Consider the following 27,736-nt stretch of genomic DNA (forward strand, 5'->3'; position numbering starts at 1 on the left):
AGTTGTTTAGGAAAGCTCTGAGACAATTAGTGAAGCGGATTTAAATGTGTATTTAAAACCAGTCACAAAGTTTTTCTTTGTGGGAGATGCCCATATTGCAGTCCTAACGTAAATACCAACTTAAACAAGAAACTTGACTTTAGGTGTGCTCCATAAGTATTCTGTGATCATTTCTGGGGTGTTATAAGACACTTCTAACCACTTTATAAAGATATTAGTCACTAAACAATCGCCAATTAGAACCCTGTCCCCTCCATTTCCACATCCCTCTGTGCACACCTACTCTAAATGCTCATGGAGAGACAGCATTAAGGCTCTGATCTGACCTTAGTGATTTTGCAAATATAAAGGTAGCATTTCATGGTCCCTGAAGTGATATATTATTGGAAGAGCATTCATACAATTTTGTTTTAATTGATTCTAACTCTTAAGTGTGCAGCCAATCTGTGTACATCTCCTTTTAATTATCTGAGCTGTGAGAGAGAAGTAGGTAATAATTTGGTGATCCATTCAGATATCTTCAAAGGAAGGTATCCATCTTTTATATGGCAGACATGCTGAAAGATATAAAACAAAATCTTTTTATTTAGTAATTTCATCAATATTCTTTATAGTGCAAACGATTTAAATCACAACTTATACAAGTTGCTCGATAAGTACTTTTGATTGAAAAAAAATGGCCACAAGAATTAAATTTATGAAATTAAGTGAGGAAAAAAGCTAGAACATAAGAAATGATAAATTAATGAATAAATTCTCTTTAGAAGGAAGCCAAATATTATAGATAGGGTGAACAATGAAATAATCCCACTTGAAGAAAATTAATTCAGCCAACACATTTTAGTGTCTTCTCTATGCTTATTATGGGGCATGTGACAGAGAGAGGTGGAGGAAATTTATCAGAAATGAATAATATTCATTACCATGTTCCTGATGACAAGTTTGAGTACACAGGTACACTAGTGAAACAGTGAATTCAAGGAAGGATGAATTGAAACATAGGTTAAAATTATCATGGATAGAAGAGGCATAAAAAATACACTTCCTTTTCTAGGAAAATATTTGTAAATTGTGTTTGGTTAGTACAAGTACATAGAAAGCATATAGAAGTTTTCAATCTATTTTCATTGAATTTGTAAGATGCTGGGTAAAGTGTACAGGTCCTTGTCCTGTATGTTGAAAATTATTGTTTTAATTGGATTGCTTCTTTGGAAAGAAGACAAAGAGCATATTGCTAAAAGCTTCTGGAAGCCATTTTCAATGTTTGTAATAATCTAAGTGCTAGAAATGTGCTTCCATTATATGCAAAGGCAATAATGCCTTCTATAAGCATAGAGTCTCTGTAAGACTTTTATAATATTGTCTATTTAAATGCAAGCAGACAAAAATTATTTTTAACTGTAGAGTAGAGGACCAACTCCATCTTTCTCCTTTGCAATTTTTTGGCCATTCTTTCTAATTCTGTTCCCAAGAGCAATTTAAAAGTCACTTTTTGTTTTTCTAAAAAGGGAGTATTTATTTCTACAAGTACCATGTCAGTTCTATATGACCTGGATGGTGTGTGTCATAAATATAATTTTTATATGATTGATCAAATTTTTCACTTTTAGCTAAGATGTCTGCTGTAGCACAATACTTGGGAATGTTTGTGTTGAGAGATAATTTAGAATTTATTAACTTTTAAGAATACCTCTGATAATATAGATATAACAGCTCAATTATAATGTTGCATCATCTGTATATAGGTATATACATGAAACAGACTTAGAAATTAAATGGCCTATACCATATAATATGTTTCTTTTCATGATTTGAATTTAAATTTTACAATGTTGTTTACATGACAAGACAAAAGTTGAAATTATAAGAAAACTATGGGCCAGTTAGGTGCCTTTAGAAATGTACTTTGGGATATTGAAATGTTCTATAAAGCATTATGAGTATAAAATGAAAGGGCTCTCTTTATCTCTTTTCTAAAGCAAGTCAAAACTTTTGCTTTCATAACATGCCATTGAAAAACATATTTTACAAGTATTTTATAAAATCTTACCTTGAAATTTTTTTCTTGCAAGTAAGGAATTATCTTTAAAATTATGGACCCTGCTAGAGAATAATATAATTGTGTTTAATATAGAAAAACTCATTGAAAATCTGTGTGGATTTGGTTCATCTGAACTATAGATTGATGAAACCTATTTTACTTTTGGATATTCCATAAATTCCAGACATCTCTTAATGTCCTTTCTATATATGAGAAATCCATACACAACAGAGAAAGGATGGAAAAGATGGAGAGCTTTCATTTCCCTTATTTTCACTTTTGTTCCATCCCTCTGTGCTTGTCCTTTGTTCAAATAAACTTTTGTGGTATGTCTTTCACACATCATCGCTCCTTGCTTCAAAGGCTTCTTTTAATAACTTAACCCTGGCTCACTTTCTTTTGCATATGAAATTGATTTAACTAAAGAGTGTGTGTGTGTGTGTGTGCATGCATGCATATGTGTGCACTCCAACATGTACACACACATCTGTACAAATAAAAATTTCACTGGAAAGGAAAGTCTGTGATCTCTGGTTTACTTTAAATACACACACACACACACACACACACACACACCTTGTTGAAGTGATAAAGCCTAAGCTTGGAGTCAATCTATTTTTGAGATCCACATTTTTCTCTTAATGCTCTCTCAGTTTCCTCAGCCTGGAATAAGGACAATAATATTTACTTTGCAAAAGCGGCTGGGAAAGTTACATGAATGTAAATAACTTAGCTCACAGTGTTGGCCATTCTTATTATTTTCAGGCAGTTGGTAAATGCTTGCTGTTTCCATCACCATCATCATCATCATATATGAATATAATTAAGTAATATATTGATCTTGAAACTGATAATAAGTTAGCTGATAATAAGCAGAAGGTTGAAATTAAGGCTTTTTGTTCCTGAACAATTGATCTTAAGTACAATCACATGAAAAGTGATAGTTATATTAACCTGAAAATAGTAAAACATTCTAAAAAATGACAGTATTATCTATGTGATTTTCAATTGTCAAGCCAACTTATGTCTATAATTTTTTTAAAAATGTTTCACCAATTACAAATTTAAATCAACAGAAGTAATGATATACTGATAGTTGTACAAAATAACAAAAATGTAAATAAAGTTTAGAATTTGAAAATACTGTATCAGGAGCTAAGCTGTGTAATTATTTATATTCTTTAAATACAGTCAGATGAATTTAAATATTGTTTCCTATAGCAGGTAGATAGAGATAGCAATTCAGCTACCATTTTAAATATAGTAACTCTGAGAAGTTCTAGTTATTTCTTACGTTATTAGAAATTAAATTCTGGTATGAATGCTGGAAAAGATATCTTTTTCAATCTTGTGTCCCACCATCAAGCATTATGCATCAAGCGTCAGTGGCTTCTCATAATATCCACTCGATGACTATTTGAATTTTATTTTCATTGGGCAGACCCTCACCTTAGAAGCTCTGTATTAACTAGCTTTCAAGACCGACTAAGACTTTTTCTCTTCTTTGTAACATACTAACTGATGCTGGAGTATGCTGAATACTAATGGCCAATAGTTACCTGCTAGCACAAGCTAGCAATTTTGTTTTTACTAGTTGTGTGCTTACCAAAAGTTGTGTTATTCTCAGACCTGTTTATACTAGTAGTATTGGTGTTTTTGTAATGTAATTTAATTAAATTTATGTGATCTGATGACATACAACCTCAAAATAAAAAAGAAAGTTTTATTTCTATGACAATAAGCCAGTGCTTTGAAAAGTCTGACTAAAGGTGAGTTACAAAAAATTCTGTCAGATTAAGTGTGGGTGAGCTGTCTCAACTGTAAAGGGAAATTAGTAAAAATATGAAAGGATCCTGTGCTCAGATTATTTTAGAAGTATGTTTAGATTCTCCCTGTACTGAAGAAAACCCACAAAACCTGGAAATCACATGATGCTTTATAGGTGTGGTTTATGTAAGAAAGATGCTGCAGTTAACAAACATTAAAGTTAAGGCCTTATCCCTGTATAAAAAGACTGGCCAACAAATGTACATGTTTTTACAGTTAAAATGCTTGAGGTGTATGTGTTTCATAAAAAATTATCCATTTTTTTAAACTAACCGACCAACTACTAGCCCCAAGAGTATTGGATAGGAATGCCTCTACTCTATTTCTTGTTCATATACTTTTCAGAGATTTAGAGATGTTCTGGTGTTTTGTTTTGTTTTGTTTTCCTAACAAGGGAAATTAGAGGGAATTGGCAGGTAGGGTTCATATGTTGGGCTGTGAGACTTGTAAAGGGCCAAGACCTGAAATTATGATGTGAAAGTTGATATGCTGAGGTCAGTCAGTTCCAAAAAAAAAAAAAAAATCAATCCAGCCAGAAGATGTTCCTGATTTTGGGTGGTAGCTTAGTGGAGCAGTGGACAACATGGAGGTCTAACTGGCAGAAGTTGAGAGTCCCCAGAATTGGGCAGAACCAAGAAATAGAGTCCATGGACAGGTGACACTAATCCAGGCAGGTGGTTAGCATCAGAGAAGTCTGTCATCAGGTAGCAGGGTTCCAGGTACTAACCTGGATTTCAGGGCCAGAATTTCATTCTCGGGAAGCAGGTAAGGAAAAGCACATCAGTATCTCCAGTTCCAGACGAGCCAGGGTACTTGACTGAACACTTAAGGTGGAGTTTACCTGTTGGAGAACATGGCACAGATTGCTGGTACCAGAGTTGGAGCGTGAGGACAGAGGCTAGGGGGTGGCTTAATGCTGAGTCCCCTGGGGAAGTTGTGTTTCTCAGAGCCCCTCCTGTCTCCGGAGGACGGATGCGCTTACAGATGGGGACTGTTACACTATTGGACATCAAAGGGCTTACCTAGGGGTGGCAGAGAGCCAGGTGACGACTTCAAGTGTTCAAATAAGGAAGAAAATAAAATAGCTCTGTGTCTGTCTTCTTGAAGACAAAACCCAATAGCCAAAGGACTGAGAGATTTACCAAGGAAACTGCTGTTTTTGAAAGAACGGTGGAAAGATGCATCTGCTTCCGGTGTTAGATTAACCATACCTAAATAAGGTAAACTCTTTGTCTTTCATTGTTGTTGCTGTTGTCTGTCCTGTCATCTAGTATTGCCTGGCACCAAAAAAAGCAAGGAATAATTGTTGGCTAATTTGATCGATCTGGATGGCATTTGTAATTGAGATTCATCCTTTGTTAAAGCAAGTGCAGGCATTATTACTGTTTTTTAAAATATCTACTTACTAGTTTTGTATGTTTGTTTTCTGGTTTTTTTTTTTTTTTTTACTAGTTTGTTGTTGCCGGTGGTGATTTGGTGGTGTTCTACAGTGGGGCCTACTTGTAGCTCAGCTAAGGTGTTTGAGTCAGACTTTTTAAGTCTAAAAGTACTTTGCATGGTTTTATTTCAAGTGTATCAATTACGTCATTTGTGGCACTGAAAGTGAGATTGTAATTCCCAGAGCACTGGGACAGTTCATTCAAAGGTTAGCCCACCTATGTTTATAGTAGTTCTCTGTAATATAATTATAACTAATTTCCACTGTTGTTTTTGGAGAAAACTGTAGACTATAATTATGTGTTAGCACTTTTTAAACAGCTCCCTGCGTTGTCATATTATTTTAAATGGGCTCTGCTTTAAAATAACCTTTCATGCTTTGATTTCAAGAATATAGCTTACATGGGTCTGTAGTTAGCAAAACACAAGGATCTAGCAAATCATAGAGAGTCAACACAACTGTGGAAGCATGTGTTAAACGTTTCTAGCACTGCCCTAGGTTTAGAGGGGAAAATGTGGTGGTGGTGGGGGGGAGTACAAATTCCTTGTCCTTTAACAGTCGATCAGCCCTGTTGGATAGGCAAGATATTACACAGAATAGCTAAGCCCCCATGTGGAAAAAAAATACATAGTAGTTACACAAATGTAAAAATGCTACACGCGAAACATATTGTATTTCATTTTTGTGGTCCACTCATAGGAACCTCAGAGCAGAATTAGAATAAAGTCCCATGTCCCAGAATTAAGGGCAGCAACACCATTTTATCTCTTGGCAAATGTTGCCTGTATCGTCTTCGAATGGCAGATATCTGCATATAGTAGTCATCTGGACACACCCTTCCCCTGCTACATTTCATCGCCATATTAGTAATAGAATTTTAGTGTTGGTTTAAAAGACAGGCTGCCTTAAAGCAGATTGCATAGTTTGCACACTGTGAATTGTAATTAAAGTGTAAGGGGTGCTTATTATGTCAACAACTGGCATGAGAACCCCCGAGCAGCAGGTGACCCCGAGCATGTGACGTTTGTGACAGCTAGGATCCCCTTTCCACTGGCTTAGCAATCTGAAAGTCCAAATTGAAAGAAGCCCAGAGGCTGTATATTTCATTAGATCCCAGGGGAAGTGCAGGATACAGCTTCCTTCTGTTTTCCTGGGAGGTCGCCAGAAAGTTTGTGGAGCTCTGTTTCTGTCAGAGACTCAAAAGAGAAAAGCAAAAGCACACACAAAACAAAACAAAACACCATACACACCACAAAACCATCCACCAATCACCCCCAGGACCATAGATTTGACATTTCCCACAGTCTCTCGGAGACCACAGTGTTGCTGTGTCAGCAGTATACTCCTTGCTTTGAATTGTTTGAAAGGAAGGCTCCGTGTTCTAGCATTTAAAAAATGTTTAAGCTTCCATATGCGGTGATTCTTTTGGTATAAAGCCATGAAAAATTATCAAGTACAGATATCATATGATTTGCTTTAAATACTTTTGCATTATGCATTACATTCTCCTCACCTTCTAGGATGGGGCAGAAGTCCGAATTTAGAAAGATGAAACCACACGAATAATAAAGGAAACAGACCAAGGAGACATGCCATATGTATTTCAGTTCTTACTGTGATGAGTAAACCATTTGAAATGTGGTCACATGAAAGGAGTGCTACTTTAGGAGGCTCGGATCCTTTTAAAAGATTTTTATGGTATTCCATAGTGGGTACAGACCCCCACTAAGGTTCTGGTTCTAGTGGAAGCTTTTGATCTTGAGTCATCTTGGGGCCTGACTGACAGTTGCTGGAGTGAGCAAAAAGGTGTCTCTTTTTTCACCTCACGTTGGATGGCAGGCTTCTTGCTGTCACGGAGTTTCCATAGCACACAAAAATGGAAACTATGGTACTTCGTTGCTTAGTTTTGGTAACCCAGATCTTTTGGAAGTTGATTTTTCATTTGGGACTCAAGCTTCCTACATTAACTGATGGGCTGTGGCTTCTCTGCCCCCAGGAAAGCCAGGTTTAAGCCCAGCAGGAAGTATTGATGGCCCTATAGATACCGAGCATACCTTTTACTCCCTAAGTGTTATTAAATTTAAACCAGAAAAGAAGAACTCTGTGAACCCAGACTCCACTTTTTTTGTGCGTTTTATTTTTTGGTCAAGAAAGAAAGGTTAACAAGTTGCTGTTTGTAAACTTGCGTGTGTGACTGTGTGTGTGATCTTATTCTAGCCTGGGAAGAGAACCTCAAGGCTTGAGAAAAAAAAGATGCGTCGTTTTTATAAATTTGGTAAATAAAATAAAACCTTCCTACTTTAGAGCTGCATTCAAGTCTTGTAATTAAGGGAGTACCAGTTATTTTTTTAAATTATAATACACCTATTTTAGCAGATTTGCAAAGAATTAATTTCTTTGTATTTATGTTTTTCAAGGTCAGTTCCTTTATTCAGCCAGAGGGGAATCCAGTATCCTTAGCAGAATTTTACCTCAGTTTCCCAGAGAGATGAGAGAAGAATAGATTGGACGTGGAATGTGACAGAAATTTGTCTGTCTGTGCTGCCTAAGATTAGCTAACTAATCATCAATTTCTGTAGCAATATAAGTGTAGTGCGTGGAGGTTAAAAAAAACTCTCCCAGGTCATGAATTTTCCATTTTTTACTTAGCTTCTAAGTGAAACTTTTAATTTTTTTTCTCTCATCGTGTTATGTGAATATTACTTCCTTAATCTTTATTCTTAGTTTATCATCCTTTATCATAGGTCCTTACCTGCCTTGAAAGTCTGCATTATATTGTTTTATCATCTGTACAAGATCACATCACCTTATGGATATTCTAAATATAGTCTGTTAATACATAGTGCCTGATAAAAGGCGAATATATAGAAAATAAGCTATTTTCAGAACTTTTGGCTAATTTTAGAAACCGCTTCAGGCCAGGTTTTAAAAAAAGAATTTAAGAGTATCTGAACTTATGTCTACATCAAGCCAAAGATAAATAGGGTGTGTCAAACTGGCCATAATTCCTATCAGAATTGGTCTTCAGCCTAACATTTTCAGCACAGTTTCAATATTGGTCTTCTGAAATGCATGCTAGAATGAAAACCAAAAAGGAATTTTAACATCTTATTTTCGATTGTCTAAATGAAACTTTCGATGTCTTTTTTTTTTTAACTGTAGTTACTCTTCTCTTACTGAGAGAAGCTTTACTGATACACCAGTCCAAACATGGTTATGTCGCTCCTTCACATACTTAGTAAAGTGTTCTTGCTCTGTGATACATATCAAGGAGTCTTTAATTATGAAATCAGAAATGCAGAAGCCTGTCATCACATACTGCAGGAATTTTCTATAGTAGGGACCTAAAAGATTTACATTAAACAAAATTTGTAAGCTTAGTCTTACTCTTCCTACTACAGATAATAGGAAATGTTTTTAAAGACTCTGGTCCCAGTATATTTGCAAATAGTTGTCAGAATTGTCTCATGATTTGAGTAATCTGCTTCCCTTTTAAATTCTAACTTTTTGTTTGTTTATGTTTCAAATATTAAATTATCTGATAAGATTATTGTGGGCACTAGACAAGCCATTTGCCCATCTCTGATAGAGAGGGGGAAGTCTTTCCCTTATATGTAGCCATTTCAGGAATTTTAGCCTTAATTGAAAAACACCGCATGTTTTCTAACTGTACTTTGTTTCTGCTAGGAGATAGAAAAATCTATAGACCGTCTCTGGGATAACCCTTGCTTAAAAGTCTTGCCCAGACTAGCCTCTCCCCTCTATTCCTTTATTCAGGGTCACTTATTGAGCCTTTACTATGTGCAAGCCTTTCTTTAAACGTGTGCCCTCAAGGGCTTGCAACTTGTTGGTAAGGGCAGGTGGGGATTATACACACGGAGAAATGAAATAGAAGCTGAGCCCTGTTCTTAGTAACCAGGCTGTAGGAAGCCAGAGGAAGGAGGGATTAATTCTGCCAGGAGGAAGGGAAAGGATCCTGTCTTCATCCTCTTCTACACTGAATTATCTTCTAAATTCAGGACAGGGATCTGTGCTGTATAAATGTGACTAACCGGCATCGGAAAAGAAGGCAATTACTTTCTGTGCCTAAGTGGGTGTTGACAAAAACAGAGGGTAAAAGCAAAGACAGAACTCTATAAATTGACTGAAATCTTTTCAGATATTTGACAGGAAGCTTTGGGTAAAATGTTAGAGTTTTAATTACTGTATTTTAATGGCAGCTGAGGGTTAATAAACCCAATGGGCACTTGGCCTGGTCATCAACGTGTGGTTGCCATACAGTTGAGAATAGTAGCGTGGGCTGGGCTGTACAATACCAGTGGGTTAATCAACTTTGCGATAGTCTGTCACTCATTCCTCAGGCAGGGGAACATTTGAGTTTGCAATAGGTCATCCTGCGTTGCAGTTTTGTGTTTTAAATGTAGCTAAGTTTGAGCCTACAGAAAAAAAATCAAGAAAATGGAAGTGGTGAGTTTTTTTTAACTAAGGAAATTCGTTCAGTCAAGGCAGAGGGCCAGTTTGAACAATGTAAGCCTGAGACATCTTTCACAGGGGGCTGTGTGCCCTTTCAGTGTTCTGCTTTGCTTTGCTTTGCTTCTAAAGACATGATGTCTGTTTTCCGTAAAATTTCTCGGAAAGTATTTGTACCCATTTATTTTCTTTTCTCAAGGAACTTGCAAGCAGATCTTGCAGTGTGGTGAGCACACACACATTTTCTCTCCCCGTTGGTGCCGTCCTGTCCAGGGCAGCGCGCGGACTTGCGGCGGGTGATTCTGCAGAGGATGCCCGGCAGCTCCCGGGCCTGCAGGCTTCCTGGAACCTAGGTGTTGGGAGCCCAGAGCTTGTGAGCCTCCTGTTCATGGCTCTGTCTCCAGGGCTCACAAGAGTGCTGGGCACACAGTAGTTGCTTGATCCATATTTGTTGGTTTTATCTGTGGAATGATATGCTGACTAAATGATGAGAGTATATTATTAAGGAATTTCAGTTGAGTTTCCATTTCCTCGGTTGCTAGATTTGTAATATTTTAATCAGCATATGTCAACATTTTTTCAATTATTTCAGATTTATCAGTGACATCTGAAGTTCCACTCACTCTTTTGCAATCACTAGTTTCTTGGGACGTACAGTTCTTAGGAAAAAATGATTTAGACTACAAGAATTTAGGAATTTTAGGGGAAAGCTAGAGCTCATTTACTTTAATAGCCCTAAAGATGAGAAAAATGAGACCCAGGTTTACGGAGCTTTTAACAATCGATTCTGGATCCCAGATTTCCTGATTCTGAACCTGGTGTTCTTTTTTTGGATATTAACCCAAATACCTTAAAGCTTTTCCTCTCTGTTGCTCTCACTTTTGATCTCTCATTTGTGAATACTTTCTTTAGACCAAACAGGGAATAATAAAGTACTCCAGGAGAGGGGAACTCAGAGGTGAACTTCACATGGAAATGTTACAGGCCTGCTGCAAGGTGCAGCCAACAAAAAAAAGCGAGCTGGCAATCTGCCTTCCACGCAAAGGTTATTTTTCTTATTACAACAAAACTAATTAGTGGATTTTCTAATGTAAGAAAATGTTGCTGTTAGTAAAAGTTTCCTCTGTGCCAGAAAGCAGATGGTGGCAGTGAACAGTGTTTTCTTTTGCCAGGTTTTGTATATGCTTTCTAAACCTGCAAGAGATTTTGCTTTTCCAGATTCAGATTTCTGATCTTTTTTATTTTTAAACAGAAATAGAAACTTATATTTAAATGTACTTGCATCATGTGGTCTGTTTGACATATCATGGTTCCTTGAAAATGTTGAGTAACATTTGATGTTCTGCATGAATTTCTTCTCGAAGAGTCTTGGGACTTCTTAATGTTGTGCTATACTTTCCTTATGGAAATCCAGAGGTCGTACTTTGAGAGCGCCACAGTAGGGAGTTTAGGTGGGGTTATGAAAAGCAGTGTAGCAGATTTTCTTTATGTGGCAAAAGAAAAAAAAGATTTTCTTTTTTCTTATTTTGGTTTTTTATTTTTTGCTTCCAATCACTGTGTAAATACCAGCTTTTCTCAGTAAAGTTCCTTAGAGCCTGCCTCTATTCATGATGACGTCAGGGTTTGTATACAATTTTGAATAATTCATTTCCCTATCTACTGCCGGTGAGATGTTACACTCTTCCTGTTAATTTAAAATAGTCTTTTTGCCTAATGTTTTTTATGAAATTCCTTCCAAATAAGTTTGTTCAAAGTCTTCCCCTTTGAAGTCTAAGCATGTCAGGACAATACCAACATGGCGGCATTAAAACAAAGTGCTTTCTGATTTTAAGACCAGGTGGGAGAACATCTGACTACAATAGTGTGATGTGAGGCTGTTTTGTATGATAAAAACTTAAAACTCTGTTGACTAAGACTTTAGAAAATTTCCCCTTTCTACAGGACATCCATTTAGAGGAGAAAAGGAAATCATTAAATTGTTAGATGAGTTGCTAAAGTGTAGAATAAAGATGGAAAATGAAAACCAGCCCAGTGATTTTTTTTTTTTTTTTGGAGATCATTTGGATAAATATAACAAGAAATTATTGCCCCAAATTTACTAAATGGAAAAGAATTATGAAATTCTGTGCTGTTTTTGGAGGTGGTAGCCAGACTTAAAGGAAATAACGGAGGCCTTCATCCCTTCTTTTACAGCATTCCCATGTTAAGCTCTGCTATTGTTCCAACCATCCCCCAATACAAACCTGATAATTGAGAGACACCATGCAGGTATTATGTCACCTTTAATTCCTGAATAAACTCTGATTTTTTTCTTGTAACTTTCCCCAGATCTGTTGCAAATAAGATTTCCTGTCTCATTTGAAGAGCTGCTATTTCTGACCCCTGTTCAAAGATGCCACTTTTGTTACTGCGATTTGTTTTCTTTTTACTATTTCTTCTTTTTCTTTGTTTTCCCCACTTATAATTTGTTTTTAATCTTTTTTTCTAGTAACCAAAAAATAAAATAGGACAGTTTAGAAGGGCCACTGAGCCAAAAGAACCTTTTATTCTTTGCTTATCTTTCTTATTTATTTATTATTCATGGCTGTGTTGGGTCTTCGTTGCTGCGTGCAGACTTTCTCTAGTTGTGGCAAGCAGGAGCTACTCTTCGTTGCGGTGTGTGTGCTTCTCACTGTAGTGGCTTCTCTTGTTGCGGAGCATGGGCTCTAGGAGCACAGGCTCAGTAGTTGTGGTGCACGGGCTTAGCTGCTCCACGACATGTGGGATCTTCCCGGACCAGGACTCGAACCCGTGTCCCCTGCATTGGCAGGTGGATTCTTAACCACCAGGGAAGTCCCGTTTTTTGCTTACCTTATTATTGTAAATCTGAAAAGACAGAGGTGATATTGAAATCACTCTGAACCCCAGGGTTGGGCCTTGGCTGTGTGAATGCTGCAGGGGGTTAAACATTGCTTCAGGAAGCTCAGCAGGGATAGGGTGTAGGGGTGAGTTGGAGTAATAATGGGGTATGATTGGCAGGTAGAACTACTCGATTTTGTTCTATACGCTGGTGCTCCAGCTTCCTCTTGTCTGTAGGCTTCCACCGTGACCAAAAAATTGAAAAAACCATGGAACCCAGAGATTTGTTATTTTTGTTAAATAGAGAACAAACAGATAAACCATTTCCTATTTGTAGAAATCTCCACCTCCTCTCTCCTCCCCTAATAGACTTAGGAAAGTGTTCTCAGAAACACTTCATGTTACCACCACTGGTGGAGATTGGGGGGTTGGGGGGGATAGCTACTCTTATAAAACAAGTAATATACACTTTAATAAACAATCCAGAGTTGAATGAGTGGAATTCTTAGTCAACATTATGAGCTACCTCAGAACTGAATAAAAGCTCACAATGCCTTGCACACAGTAGGTGCTAAATGTTTGATGAACTGAAATAATCTTCTTCCCCTAGGAATCACTAATTATTAGTCATTTTTTAAAGTGACAATGGTTCTTGAAAAGTGAATCAGAATGAAGTTCCAGTCACCCACTTAGACTTTTTGATCAGGAGCAAGTGTTGAAGATAGCACCTCTATTAGAAACTTTCCAGAAAACATGATTTTTTTTTAAATCAAAATAAATCCAGGTGGCAAATAAGAAACTTTTTTTTTTTTTTTGCGGTATGCGGGCCTCTCACTGTTGTGGCCTCTCCCGTTGCAGAGCACAGGCTCCGGACGTGCAGGCTCAGCGGCCATGGTTCACGGGCCCAGCCGCTCCGCGGCATGTGGGATCTTCCCAGACCAGGGCACGAACCCGTGTCCCCTGCATCGGCAGGCAGACTCTCAACCACTGCGCCACCAGGGAAGCCCGAAACTTTTTTTTTAAAGCACATCCCGAAGATAGTTCATTTGCCTAATCCTATGTAAACTATTACTAGACATTGTATGGAAGACAGTTTAATTTTAGGATTATTACTAAGCAAATTACTCATCCATATGAGTTACTGAAATGGAAAATACATATCCCCCCTTCAACATAACCACAGAAAAGAATGTACATTGCATCCTAAAATGAAAATAAAAATGACAGTTAAAATGAACTTCAGATGAAGGTGAAAGCACATAAGCTCAACTGGCACCTAACTGGGTTTATGTGGGTAGGACCCCATGATCTGTGGTGAATTTCTGAAAGCTTTTCTGGATTCAAAGCTACGTAAGTAAATTCATGTGTTTTAATTATCTAGGTTCGTTTTTTTCTTTTTGTGTTTGCAGTTTTCTCATTTGTATCAACTCACACATTTTTGAATTTTATAATTTAGTATAGTTTTGGTTATAGATTAAAGTTCACTGACTAATCTTTTTAGCATGTTTAACTGCTCCATGGTATAAAGATACACAGAACTTGATGGCTTCCAAGTGTGGTTCAAACATCCAAAGCACTTGAGATTAGCACCATGTGAAGAAATTTTAAAATATTGTACTGCAATTAATTTTAAATAACTTAGCACTGCATATGTCAGGGAGAAAGCCATGATAGAATCCAAATGGAAACTCCTAAAAGTGAAATGATTCAGTACATTTAAATCATTTTATCTATCATAAAGACATAGAAGCAAAACATAATATGATTATTTCAACTTGCAAAATGCTTGGGTGAATTTCTAGAGAATCAGCTATCGCTTGAACTTTGTTATGATGCTGTGGGAGTCTGAGGACCAGTTTTTGGTTGACCAAATGATAGCTCCCTGTTTTCATGCATATCTGTTAAAAGTCCAGAAACCAAGTTGTTAGGGAAAAGTTATTGTCAATGTGGAAACTGAAAACACATTATTAAAAAAAATATATATTTTACATTACATATTATAACAACACAGGGATTATGGGCGCCAACCCTACACACAGTCAAAAATCCTCATATAACTTTTACTATAGAAAAAATCTGCTTATACAGTGAACCCGCACAATTCAAACCTGTGTTGTCAGTGGTTGACTGTATATATGAGAAGGTATATCTAAAGTGTTTTTGAGAAAGTATGGTCCTCAATACTAGTCTAAGACCTAGGACCTAGGCTAAATTCTTCAAGGATACCTTATACGGTAGCTCGTGAAACAAAAAGTTTCCTGGTGTTCTGAATTACATAATGGGTTAAGAAATAAAAAGAAAACACTGTTTATTGGCTCCTGTAGTCAGGACTGGCTAAGTCACTGAAGATAAACATTTACAATTCACAGTAGGGTATTTGTCATCATTTATAAGGTAAAGAAGAGACAGTCTGACTTATAATGATTATTGAACTCATGTTATTTCTAGTTGTACTTATGATCAGCAGCTAATATCACCCAGTCCCTTTTGATGAAATGTGGGTCCCAACCTTGAATGCAGCCAGGAGACCAACAACCTGATTGCTAATGATCTGTTTCAAATTAGAACTCCAGGGCTGGAAGCAACCTTTATGGGTACCTAACCCCCCTCATTCTGGTCCTGAATCTAGGACCAGAAAGCCAAGCCTATGAGTCCCATAAGGTCTGTTCTCACCACATGGGATATACCACCATCCAGTCATGCAGTCTCCCCAAAGCCAGAAAATTTACCCCCAAACATCTGTTGACATCTCTCAAGATAGGCCCTATTGTATTTCATGGCCCTGAAGGAGCAATTCTTTCACCCTCTTCAATTCCATTTCAACAAATATCTGCTAGTATGTATATGTTCTAGATACCATGCTCTGTGCAGTAAAAATAATGAGACAAGGGCTTCCCTGGTGGCGCAGTGGTTGGGAGTCCGCCTGCCGAGGCAGGGGACGCGGGTTCGTGCCGCGGTCCGGGAAGATCCCACATGCCGCGGAGCGGCTGGGCCCGTGAGCCATGGCTGCTGAGCCTGCGTGTCCGGAGCCTGTGCTCCGCAACGGGAGAGGCCACAGCGGTGAGAGGCCCGCGTGCCGCAAAAATAAATAAATAAATAAATAATTAAAATAATGAGACAAGAAATAAAAGTAAGTAGTCAATGTGATTCTTTAATCAGTTTCTATACATTAGCAAACGTATGCGGTGTACCGTTAGAGTTATAGCTGCTATAATTTACAAGGCATTTTAAATCATGCCATTCAGTTCTCATAATCTTGAAAGTCAGGCATTTGGAAGATGAGTCAATTGAAATTCAGAGAAGTTCAGCCCAGTTCCACAAAGCGAATTATAAATGGCCAAGAAGGGCCCCAAACTCAGGTTTTCTAATACCAAGTCCTCTACCTTTTTCAGTGTACCACAGCTACCTTTGTTAAACAGTCATTTCTGTTAAAGGGAGTACACCAGGCCTGATTAGGAATATTGTCTATGAAATTGTTTCTAAGGGGGGAAAAAACCTGATTTTTAAAAACCATTTTGATATTTTACACCATTCCCAACAATGCTAACTATGCAGTAATATACCTTCATCTTTCACTTGAAAGGACTCTGCCTAAACCTCTCTATATCTTACTAGAAAAGTTAATCCCAACCATCCATTCCCACCAACAGTTAGCATCCAGGCTACTGTAAATTCTGTTACAAGGCTACACTTAGTGGCACAGTACTGATTGCGAATGGTAAGAGAATAAAAGCCATTACAGATATGCACAATAACATGTTGCTGTACATTAATGTCACCAGAGGACGGGACTTAATCAAGAGGGGATGCCGCAGAACCTTGATTTTATTATCGTTATTCTGATTGACTGAGAGATCCTTGAGAGCAGAGACCTTGCTTTTTAAAATTTTTGTCACCACGTGTGCAGGGAGAAAGGCTCATAGTAGATGCATTGATGAATGCCTGAACTAATGAATGGAACAAGTAAGCCCAAAGACAAGGAAGTTAAAAGGAAGCAGTGCTTTTTCAGGAGACTCTTCCAGTATCATTTTCCCCTTTGGTTAGTAGTCGTGGTCTGAACGTTGGAGCACTGCAGAATCCCAGGCTTCTCCAAAAATCTCTAGCTATCGCTGGTGTTAGGACTCACAAACACACTGATAGTCCTGTTTTCTCAAAAGCTTCAAGGGGGGGAAAAGAAAGGAAGAAAGAAACAAGAAAACCCAAACTTCCTGATTTACCCAACCGCAGAATCTTCAGTCTTCTCATTAAGGCGTCTGCATTTTTAAGGCAAATTGTTACTATGCCATTCTCATCATCTTCTTTGACAGCATTATTCTCTGGTTATGGATATGACACGGTCCAGTGATTTGTGAGAGTTTGGTCGTTTAGTCAGTGGATTGAAATCTCTTCCACCATGCTTTCTCCCTGTGTCCCAACCCTTCCCTTCCCACCTGCCACCAATTCTTAATTCCCTTTCCTCCTTTTTTCCTTTCCAAGGAGGAAAATGTCACAGTAAACCCCACTACCTTGTCATCCAAAATTCCATGGGAGCCTTCGCTCAGGGGGTCTTCTTCTTGAGGCCTTCACCTTACTTTTAGACAGTTGTCATTATCTTTGTATAAAGGTCATAGCTAAATTGAATAAAAGGAAAGCTGTGTTTTCCTGTCGATGCACAAAGGCAGTATTGACTTCCCTAATCCAGTTTGCTGAGGGGTGAGAGAATTAAATTAGATATCTAAGCACAGAAATTGAGAGCCTTTGAAAACAAAGATAAGGAGACAAGACTGTATTTTCCCTTTTCCTGGGAGCTCTGGGCTCAAGATTTTGCAGGTGTGTCATCTGATCCATGGCTTGCATCGATCAAAACTGTGCCAATGCATATTTAATTAGCAAGGGGACCCTGGATGCATTATAGCCATCATCCCTATATTGAATGGACTGTCAGACTTTCTGCACACTTCTCCACCCCTACCGTCCCCTCAACCCATGCCCCCTCCCTTGCCTCCTTGTTTGGGAAGCTTCTGCATTTTGTCTGAGCAGCTAAAAAGTTTCTTTGTTTTTAGCTGCTGATGCATACAGCACCACTGAGGAGAATACAAACAAGTAGAGCCCTAAAGTGTTTATTTTGTCTAGGAAGACAAGCTCAACCAATTTGATGCCTTTGGTAAGATTTTCAAACCCTATAGAAAACCAACAAGAAAAATAAATACACTTTTCAACTCTTCATGTTTAGATTTTTTAAAAAGAGTCAGTTATATTAGGATTAAAAAAAAAAGAGGATCCCGGGATAGATACTTTAGTAATAGAATAAAAGAATAAACGTTTTACTATTACGATAGAAAAAAGTATATAAAAAAAAACCTCCCTGGTCTTGATCATTAGATAGGGCATGTTAGCAAATTTTTTATTTATCAGTGCAAATTGCATGGTAAAATTCACCATTCTGTCCTGAGGCTATCGTGCCTTTAGGGAATTCAGTGAGTTTAGAAAAGTTAAGATAGAAGGTGAGCAAAAGTTAGAGTTGGATGTATTTTTTAAAAGTTTCAAAGGTCTCATAGGAACGTCTATTGGTGGGGGTCCTTAAAGTGTTGGGAGGTTTGGAGTTTTGCCTCCGACAGGTTATTTCATGGGATTATGGTCACCGTTGATTTTCACACAGGTTACAAATCCAGACAGAGTGTTGTCTGATAAACAGATGTAAGGCACCAAGTCTGCTTAGAATAAAGAGCAACAGACTGTGAGCACATATTTAGGATTCATTTAGACTCATCAGCATAGTCTAGCTCATAGTTCTCTGTCTCTAGTCTACTTTTGAGGTAGCTTCTTGCTGGTAAAGTAACAAGGAATTTTTTTTTCCTTACTACAATTTGCTGTGGAGACTCATGGGAAGTTCATTTGCATACATCTTGTTACAAAGACTGACTACTTCCTGGCTTAGACAAAGTGTTGCCCGATAAACAGACTTAACACACAAATGTCTGTCTGGAATAAACAACGGCAAACTGAGATTTAAATTTCCATTATCAGAGATAATCTCTTTCCCAGCATATTGGAATTAAGAACGTTTACTTTAAAACCAGGGCTGTGATGCTGATGTTTTCTACCAGAATCATGTCATGTGTCGGCTGGGGTTGATTTTTTTAAAAGAAACAAAAATGTATATGGATGGGAAGATTTATATTGCAGAGGTAAAAGTACATTTCTTTTTGGGGGACCTTACAGTTTCAAAATTAGGTCTTCTTGCATTATTTTATTTGATCCACACAACAACTCTATTAAATTAGGCAAAATAGTCATTAGTGTTCCCATTTTACAGGTGAAAAAAAACGAGATCCAGAGTTAAATTATATAGCTCAGATTTTTTTAGGATTCCATCTTTGTGCCTTTTCATACTTCTTTCAATAGTGAAATACGAATGCAAAAAAAGTTAATCCTTAGAATACTAACTGAACTTAAATAGCCATGATTATCCTCAACAGAGATCATTTTATTATTTTAATGAAATTTTTTACAGATATCCAGACACATGAAAATAATGTGTATAGACTATAACTAAATTATGCATCATTTTCATTTGACACATTTGTTTTTATAGTATGAAAGTATACAGGGAGTTTTTCTACTTCCAGTTGTATAGATTGACTACATAAGTAATCTTCAAGTATAAATATATACTTGTATTTATATATCAAGTATAAATATATACTTCTTCTTCTAAGAACCCCAAGGACTTACTGTTATAATTAATTTTGTTTGTGAAAAAAGTGACTCAAAAGGGGAAATCGAGCACAATTCTGATATGCAATAATGTTATACTCATGGCTTTTTAGGCAGCTCTTTGTTTACTCATGAGTGGGTAGGTAACCAGGTTGACTCACTAATGTGAGTTCTGAATTGATTAACAGATCACCATCACATGTTAACACAGCCCCTGTTATGAGAAAAACAAAATTCAAAGTGGTTATGTCAATTTTAGTTTATTTTAGTCAGAGACCCTTGTCAAAGAAAATACGAGAAATTATAAATTTAGTCAGAGTATCGTGCTTACATGTCTTTTATAATCACCACATTCTTGCCATTGACTTCACTTATAACTTTGCTGAAAAACCCGATGATGACTGGAAATCAGCCTCATGCGAAGACTGAAGGTTTAAAGATTGAGTCATTTGGTCTTTACTTTCAGAGTGACTGAATTTGTAATTTTCAAAGCTTAGAAATGATTCCCCCTCAGTGTCATAACACAACAATGGTGAGACCATTTTACTTTTTTCTCAACGTGTTAAAACTGTGTATCATTCCACAACCTCCCTGTGCACGTAGCCAAATAACACGTTTATGAGTAGGTGATAAGACAGTTGAATCACTCTTCAACCTAAACAGTCTCATCATCAGACACAGCCCTGACTAAACAGATGGGCCTTGAATACCAGCATTAATGCCAAAAAATCTAATTCCTGCAAATTTAATATTTCACAAATTCTTCTTCCGAAAGGCATGTAAAAAAAAAGTTTTAAGAAAGAAAATGGTAGTCATCTAGATTATATAACGCTTTTAAGTTCCGACCCCGAAAATGCCATATCCGGGAGTGGCTAAGGGGTGGATCTCCCGAGCAGCTGGCAGCCCCCGGGGTGGTCTGGTGGAGCCCTTCCAAGTCTCTGCTGCGTGAACACAGCCTTCCCGCTCGGATTCGGATTAGAGGATTCAAGGGCCAACGTGTACAAACTAGCCTGGTCCTTTTGGAATTAGGGTTTTCCTTCTGCCCCATCTCCCCACCTCCCTTCTGGTGAAGAAGGATTTGCTGTGCATACCTTGATTACTGCGGTTATCATGACACACGCAATTCTAGCTTACTGGGAAAGTTACACAGATCAAAATTTGTATTTTAAATACAGTAAAGATAAGACTTCCCATTTAAAGAACCATGGAGTGTTTCCATTTTCAAAGATAAGAAAACTTTTATGGTGTGACTCACCTCATAATTTGTTTTAAAAACCAGGTTATTGTGTATTTGTTTTTCATTAAGTAGGCCACAGTCATATACATTAATTACCATTAAATATTGGTTTGATTGTTTACTGAGCTTAAAGGATTTATCCATTCTCTGAAAATGCTGATGATAACTGAAGATTTTTGGTGGTCCAGATTTAATGATAGTATTACAAAATTCTGATTGTTCTTTGCCAGACCATGATGGATACTGTTATATGTAGTGGATGGTATTGTATTCATCAACTTTACTCGTAAGCCCCAGATTGTATATACATATGTGCACCTGTGAAGTGACATTCTACATCTCAAAGGTTTTTAAAATATTTCCTCACACCTCAGTCTTTAAGGTCATGGTGATACTGGAAAAAATAGACAATGTTCCTAAAGTTTATAAAGTACTACAATAATATTTCTTTTATAACTGCAGCTATGAGAGAGACTAATAAGCAAAATGTGACTATTATAGCCATTTTTCTAGATTTCCTTACTGTAATAAACATCTTATGGTAGTGAATGATCAAAATAGAGTAATTCTAAGCCTTATACTACTAATCAGAAACAGATTTCAATAACATCATGGATGTAGAAAAATGAATCTTGGATTCTTTGGCTTGACTCTTTTGCAAACTACTCATCTTCCCAAACCTCTGTAAGAAAAAAAAGAATCTACCTAAATTTTAAAAATCTTTAAGTGCTACAATCCTAGGGGGTATTTATTATATTCAGAGTATAATCACCCTATTCCTTATTGTCTTTTACCTCAGGAATGTTCCTGACACTTCATTTATTTGCAGGAAAGTATTCATTCCTAACTTTGCCTTTTCTTTTTCACACTATGAAAAACAACTTCATCTCTTTTTGGCGGCATTTTCACTTTCTTTCACTTGACTAACTCGTTTTTGTTTCTGGATGCCTTCTGATTTCTTCGTATCACCTTTTAATTTGGGAGATTTAAAACTGGACACAAAATTCTAACAAAGACTTTTCAAGCTTCATCCTTAACCAAATCAATATGCATGTAGGGAGGTTGAACTTAGGTGAAATTATTTTTCCCCTGGAACCTGAATTTGTACTTTCATGGTCCATAGACTTTTGTTGATATCATGTTGACTGAATAGGAATTACATTGGTTTGTTTCGGGGTGGGAAGGGTTCCCCACCACTGCGTGGCTGCTCTTCTTTTATCAGCTGTTCACAACAGCAGTTGTTAGGATTTTGAGTCCCTCTTCGGGCATCAGAATATGGCAGCTTTCTCTTATCTTTGTGTTTTTTTGAATGTGCGAAATATTTCTGCCATCCATCATTTTAGCCTGCACACATTTCTGGGGGGCCTTTTATGTGTCAGACACCACTCTCAGCTCTTACTATTCTAAGGAGCCTCTTGTGGGTGTGTCGGCCAGGGGATCAGAGGAGGTGATTGTCTGCAACTTCTAAACGCTGTGCAAAATTTCCTACTCACGAGCCAGAGGGATGTGCCTCTCTCTTCCTTGCCAGGTCCCACGAAGGGGGATATAAAGCAGAAATAAAGACCTTTTCTACCCTCCTTTTTCATTTCATAAGTCCCAATCTGCTTTTAGGTGTGAATTTAGTGTATTTTCAGTCACTGGCAGTGGTTCAGCATTAGAAAGCTGAACAACAAGTGAAAATTCATCTCTTTAGTTCAGCGGTTATCAAATCCTTAGCTGGGCCAGGTACCCTTGGAAGGTACTGAGGGTAAGGCTAGAGGAAGAAAGGAATTCTTTTCTTATGGAGCTCAGATTCTCATAGGAGATCATTGAAGAGTACCTTAGTGCAAAATAATGTAAGTCACATTGTAAGAGATGTATGGCCAATAAAAGAGGAATCAGAGAGGAAAAGTTTAATTCTGGGTCGAGCACAAGGAAGATTTAACAACATTCCATCTTTGCATCACGCCTAGAGAACAGAAAATACGTGGAAGCGATGTCTATATTTCTGCCTGGCCAGTTTTACCATATTGACATGCTTTTGTCACTCTTCACCATACCAAAAGGAGTATTCTCTGAGGTTCCAAGTTGAAGGGGAGCAGAATTGAGGTTAGGGGGACTGGATCCATGCATAAGTAGCAAATCCAGTACAAGGTTTCTGTTCCTGCAGTGCACATGCTTATGGAAGCAGAGGCTAGTGTGTAGGCATTAGGATTTATTTGATTCCTTTCCCTAGTGATTATATTGATAGTGAAATATCTTTGTCTGAGTACTCCAGCAATATAGCTGTAGGCGCCATAAAAATGCATAGGTAGATGACTACCAGTTCAATTAAGAGGTCTCAATCCAGCCTCCTAATGAAAACCCTGTCAATTTTAGGTTTAAATTTCTGCTCATAAATTTTTTACAAACCAGAAGAAAAATTGCTTTTCTTTTAGGTTAGGTTGAAGTCTAAGGTTCCTTAAACAAAAAACAAATCCCTAGATGGAAAAAAAACTGATAATCCTAATATACTTCCTCACAACAGCATTTCCAACTCCATCATTTAAACACATTTTAAATTATATTCTCTTCATTGTAATATACAAATTTTCTGGCTTTCAACCAGGGAACCAGAGAAAGTCACTGCTGTGGGAGACTCAGATACAGGAAGGGCACCCAATTCTATGCAGGTGGTTCTTTTTTTTCTGGGGCCTCTAATTATTTCAGGTGGTGGGAATCAAAAGACCATGTGATAATTGTCCCCAAAAGTAAGACATAAAGTTACCTTGGCTTCTGACAAGTCTCTACCAAGTATTTAAAACAGAAAAGTAAATTAGTTGCTAACCTTCGTGATAGTGTTTTAATGCAAATGCTTAAGAAAGAGATCTTTCATTTGTATCAATTATGTATGGGTAGAAATTAATTTATAATTCTGGTTATCTGGTCGGCTCCATACTTAACAGCATTGGTGACCTTTTGCAATACCAGAGAAAGTATCCATGCGTTCTCAGCATAGAATTGCACCAGCACTGGGTAATTTTGTTCCTTGTTGGTTCAAAATAGAAACGGCATTCAACAGCCCATGGTAGAAAATAATTACCTAAGTCTTTAGATCATTTAACTTTTCTTGTAGATCTTTGGCCTTCCCTATCCATTACCAAGATGGTGTGTTTTAGTATGCAGTCCTCCGGTGGAGAACAGTATCCCCAGCTTTTGAATAAAAGTGGAGAAATTAAATTCCGTTTTCAATTTGGCTAGATGCCTTCTCCAGTGTTTGTATCTGAGCTTTCACAAGAGTGCTGCGGCCCCTTTCAGACCAACTCTGAGCTGTTTTCCTGCCACTCAGTCATTTGCTGTTTGTTTGCTTCTTTTTCTGTGGCTTGGAATTTTAAACTTTCTTTGAACGTATCTATTGCCATCTTTTGTTGCTGTTCATGTTTTCTATAATTATGCTACCTTTCTATAAATATAGGGTGACAAACGTAAAAGAAAATTTAAAAGGACAAAGGAGTCCACTTTTAGATTATTAAAACAATTGTTTGAATCACTCATTATTTTTTTACCTTAGCTTAGTATTAATAGTTAAATATCAGAAAAGTAATCGGCTATGGTATATTTAAATTAATTGAGATAAAAAATATTTTTCTTTTTGTAAAGTGATTAATCGTAAAGATATTACATCAAGAAAAAGAATATTGGCTAAGCTATCATATAGAAAGTTAGGTTTGCCAGTCTTATTCCAAAGAAAATGTTCTATTTGGCAAAATTTATGTATCTATTCTGGGACATGATCAGGAAGAATTTTAACTTTCCCTAAGACAAACTTAGATATTTTCTTTAATTTTAATAGTGGATATTAATGGTTTAAAATTTTCTAGTACAAAAATAATGAAGGTATGCCTTTCTCCTAAAACATGCTGAATTACTTCTAAGAACGTTGAATTTGTCATTTTTAATGGCGAAATTACAGGATATTCCCTTAGAAAAAGAGAAGGTAGTCCTGCCGTGTTTTAAAATCATTTGCTATAAAAATAATGTTAATTTATGGAGTTAAAATTTCAAATGTAATCCGATATAAATTGTATTCCAATTTTCAGTGCAGATTTTGTATTTAACTTTGTGGTTCATTTTGAAGAATTTGTCTAAAGTTTTTTGACCTGTAATGCTTTTTGTTTGTGTCTTCACTATGGCTATTGTTACATTATGATAAAAGCTATCACTTTGCCAGACAAATAAAAATTCAAATTTTCACATCATTTGTTATTTGAACCTTTGAATCAATCTAGAATTTTTTCTCTAGTTACCAGGTTAAGAGCATCTGAAAATTTTTAAATAGACATTTAAAAAATAGTACTTCCCAATAATTAAAATCTTCATTTGCCTAAAAGCAGGGGGCCTTTCTTAAAGTAATAACTTAGCGCTTCTCTCGACCTAGGGTCACTAGTAGTGCTGCTACCTTTTGCAGTATCTCCAAGAAAGAGAATGCTAAAACTGTAACTCTGTTGAAATAGAATTAATATTTTCAATTTAATCACAGTTAAGTGTCATGACCTTTTGGATCTCGCATTGAACTTCTTGCTGAAATGTGGTCAAATTTCAGGCAGCCCATTCTAACCCTGTGAAGTCAAGGTAAAGTTCAGATCCAGGCTTTCCACAGATACAGAGATTTTTCTGAAACTTTTTTTTGCTTGTTTTTTGATAATGTTATATATTGTTTCAAGTCTCAGAAAATGCTTTACATAAAAAACTCTCTCCTTGACATATTTTGCCTTTTTTCTCCTTTCCCCCCAAAATGTATCATAAGTATTCCTACTTCTAATTCTGTGAAATTTTTTGATCTAACTTAATTTTATCTCATCTTAAAATTAAATATTACTTTATTTTAAATTATCTCTTTTAGAAGTTAATTTGATTGAATCAAATTTTTTCATTTGAAAATGATTGTGTTTTTAAAATAAAAAACAAATGGGATCCAATAAAGGTGTGCAAGAACCTGTTTTTGCTCACAAGGCCTGTTAGGATCTCCCAAATGCAGCAGTACAAGAGGAAAATAATACTTATAAAGTGGGGGAGAAAGATATCTTTGAGTGATCCTGTTATTTTAAGTAAATGCACTAGAATATTAGCATTCTAGTATTTAATGGTGTTAGTCTGCATAGTCTGTTGCTGTAATACAGAGCTAAATATCAACAGAACTTGTTTCTGTTGTTTGGGTTGCTTTTATATACCAGCTTCAAAATATGTTTTGACACTTTATTATGTTCTGAATCAAGCTTCAGATGTGTGTAATGAAGGATGAAGTCTTTATCAGACTCTAGTGTATAAATAATGGAGAAGAGCAGTTTGGAAATGGTGTCTCTGTAAGAGGATGGTTTCTGAAGAGTTTCAAGTTATGATCTGGCGCAAGCCAAGCGCCACTGGAGGTGGCAACAGAACCGAGAGTCATCTCTGAAGGCACGGGCTGCAGCCTCTGCTGCTTTTCACCCCCTGTCTTTTCTCTCTTCTTTTTTCGATCATCATGTCACTTCTGTAACGTTCTCATTCCTAGTTTCCATGCTGAACCTTTTGAGAAAGTCTGGCACCTCTGATCCACTTTTCTTCACAGACCCTGTAATTTTTGGCTGTATTTTTATGTTTTTCAGATTCAAGTCAATCTGAAAGTCCCAGCCAGCCAAGTGACGCTGACATTAAGGACCAGCCAGAAAATGGTAAGTTTACTTTGGAACTCTTGACTGCTGCTCTGAGAGTCCATGGTAGCCAGCAGCCAACCAAGTACAAGGATTTTGAGGTCTGCCCCTATGGGCGGCCCACGGTAGGAACAATCTTGAGGACTCAAGGAGTTTTCTGGGCCACTCTAGCCTCCCCAAACCCTTCCCCTCAGCCACAAACCCTATCAGGGTACTCATAAGAACCTTAGTTCCCAAGAAAGTTGATTACTGTGAGAGGCGGTGTTGATTTACCAGATCAGGATCTTTTACAGCGTAAGTGAGGCGCCAACGCCTTTTCATTTCAGTTCCTTTTAAGGTGGCAAGTGACCCACAGTCTTCTTCACTAGTGATTTAAGTTTATTGACTGAGAAGTATTTTTGAGGCCTTTTCAAAGCCTTTGCTAATTGCTTTAAGAAAATCATCTCTGCCTTTGAAGGATTTTTCACTTCAAATTGTCTAAAATAAAACACTAAGGATACGTGACAGAATTAAACTCATCAGTTGCATAAATATATAAACTTTCTGTTGCAGAAACTTGACTAACCTAGAATACACACTTTATATATGAATATAATAGTATCCACTAAAATACCAACTGTGTGGTATATGCACTCCAAGGACGAAAAAGGTTGTCATAGGTTAGAATTTAAGATTGAGTAAAACCATCAGTTTCAATAAAAATCAAGAAGTAAACACGTGATACCCATGACATGCTAAACGTTGTATTATACACTTTCATAGATATCATCTCATAAAATTCCAAAGTGATCTTCCCTGGTGAGAGAGCTGAAGGCTCTAATGGGAACTTGACCTTGAGGGACCTTTGAGGGGAATATGGCACCGAGGCTAGAAGCTCAGGCTGTGGTGTCAGACCTGTGTTCAAAGTCTGCCTCTACTTCTTCCTGCCTTTGTAATGTTGAATAGGTTATTTACCCTCCCAGAGTACTGATTTATTCCTCATCTTTGAAGTGGTACGGTAATAGTTGTATTGACATGTTGAAGAATTAAATAAGATAATGTGTATAACATACTTACCATAGTATCTTTCATAGACTTTACACTAAAAAAGCTGGCCGTTGTTCAGTATTCCTTGTATTATTTTTCTAGTCAGTATAGTTCTACCATACATTGTTTTTCACTTACTTAGAATGACCTCATTCCTCCTGACTCTCTTCTTTTTGTTGTTCTATCTATTTTTCCGTTTTGATCTCCATCTGATCTTTTGGAATAGATAGGTAAACTGAATTATGTCAGTTTTGTGGGGTGGAGGATTGAGTTTACCACACTGAATATCCTATCACTCATTTCTCAGGATTCGTTTCATTTCCCAAGCCTGGGAAATTCTCTATAACATTGTTGGGCTCCCATATTAAATATACACTATCTGACTATTCCTCTCCTCAACCTGGTATTTTGGTGGTATTTTCCTTATCAAAGTCATCTTTTCACAGCAGGCATTAAAAAGAGAGAGAGAGAGAGAGAGAGCGAGAGCTCTGAAGGCTTGTTTTTAGTGTCATAAA

General features: G+C 37.1%; 1 protein-coding gene across 1 annotated transcript in view; it reads left to right on the forward strand.

Annotated features, from left to right (window-relative positions):
• The window catches only part of NFIA (nuclear factor I A), a 275,273-nt gene that overhangs the window by 50,289 nt on the left and 197,248 nt on the right, over positions 1 to 27,736 (forward strand). Inside the window, exon 2 of the mRNA XM_024740385.1 lies at positions 26,151 to 26,216. Within this exon, the coding sequence (XP_024596153.1) occupies positions 26,151 to 26,216 (66 nt within the window). The remainder of the gene's footprint in view (positions 1 to 26,150; positions 26,217 to 27,736) is intronic.

This window comes from Neophocaena asiaeorientalis, unplaced genomic scaffold, assembly GCF_003031525.2.
Source record: "Neophocaena asiaeorientalis asiaeorientalis breed wild unplaced genomic scaffold, Neophocaena_asiaeorientalis_V1.1 scaffold581, whole genome shotgun sequence".
Lineage (NCBI taxonomy): Eukaryota > Metazoa > Chordata > Mammalia > Artiodactyla > Phocoenidae > Neophocaena > Neophocaena asiaeorientalis.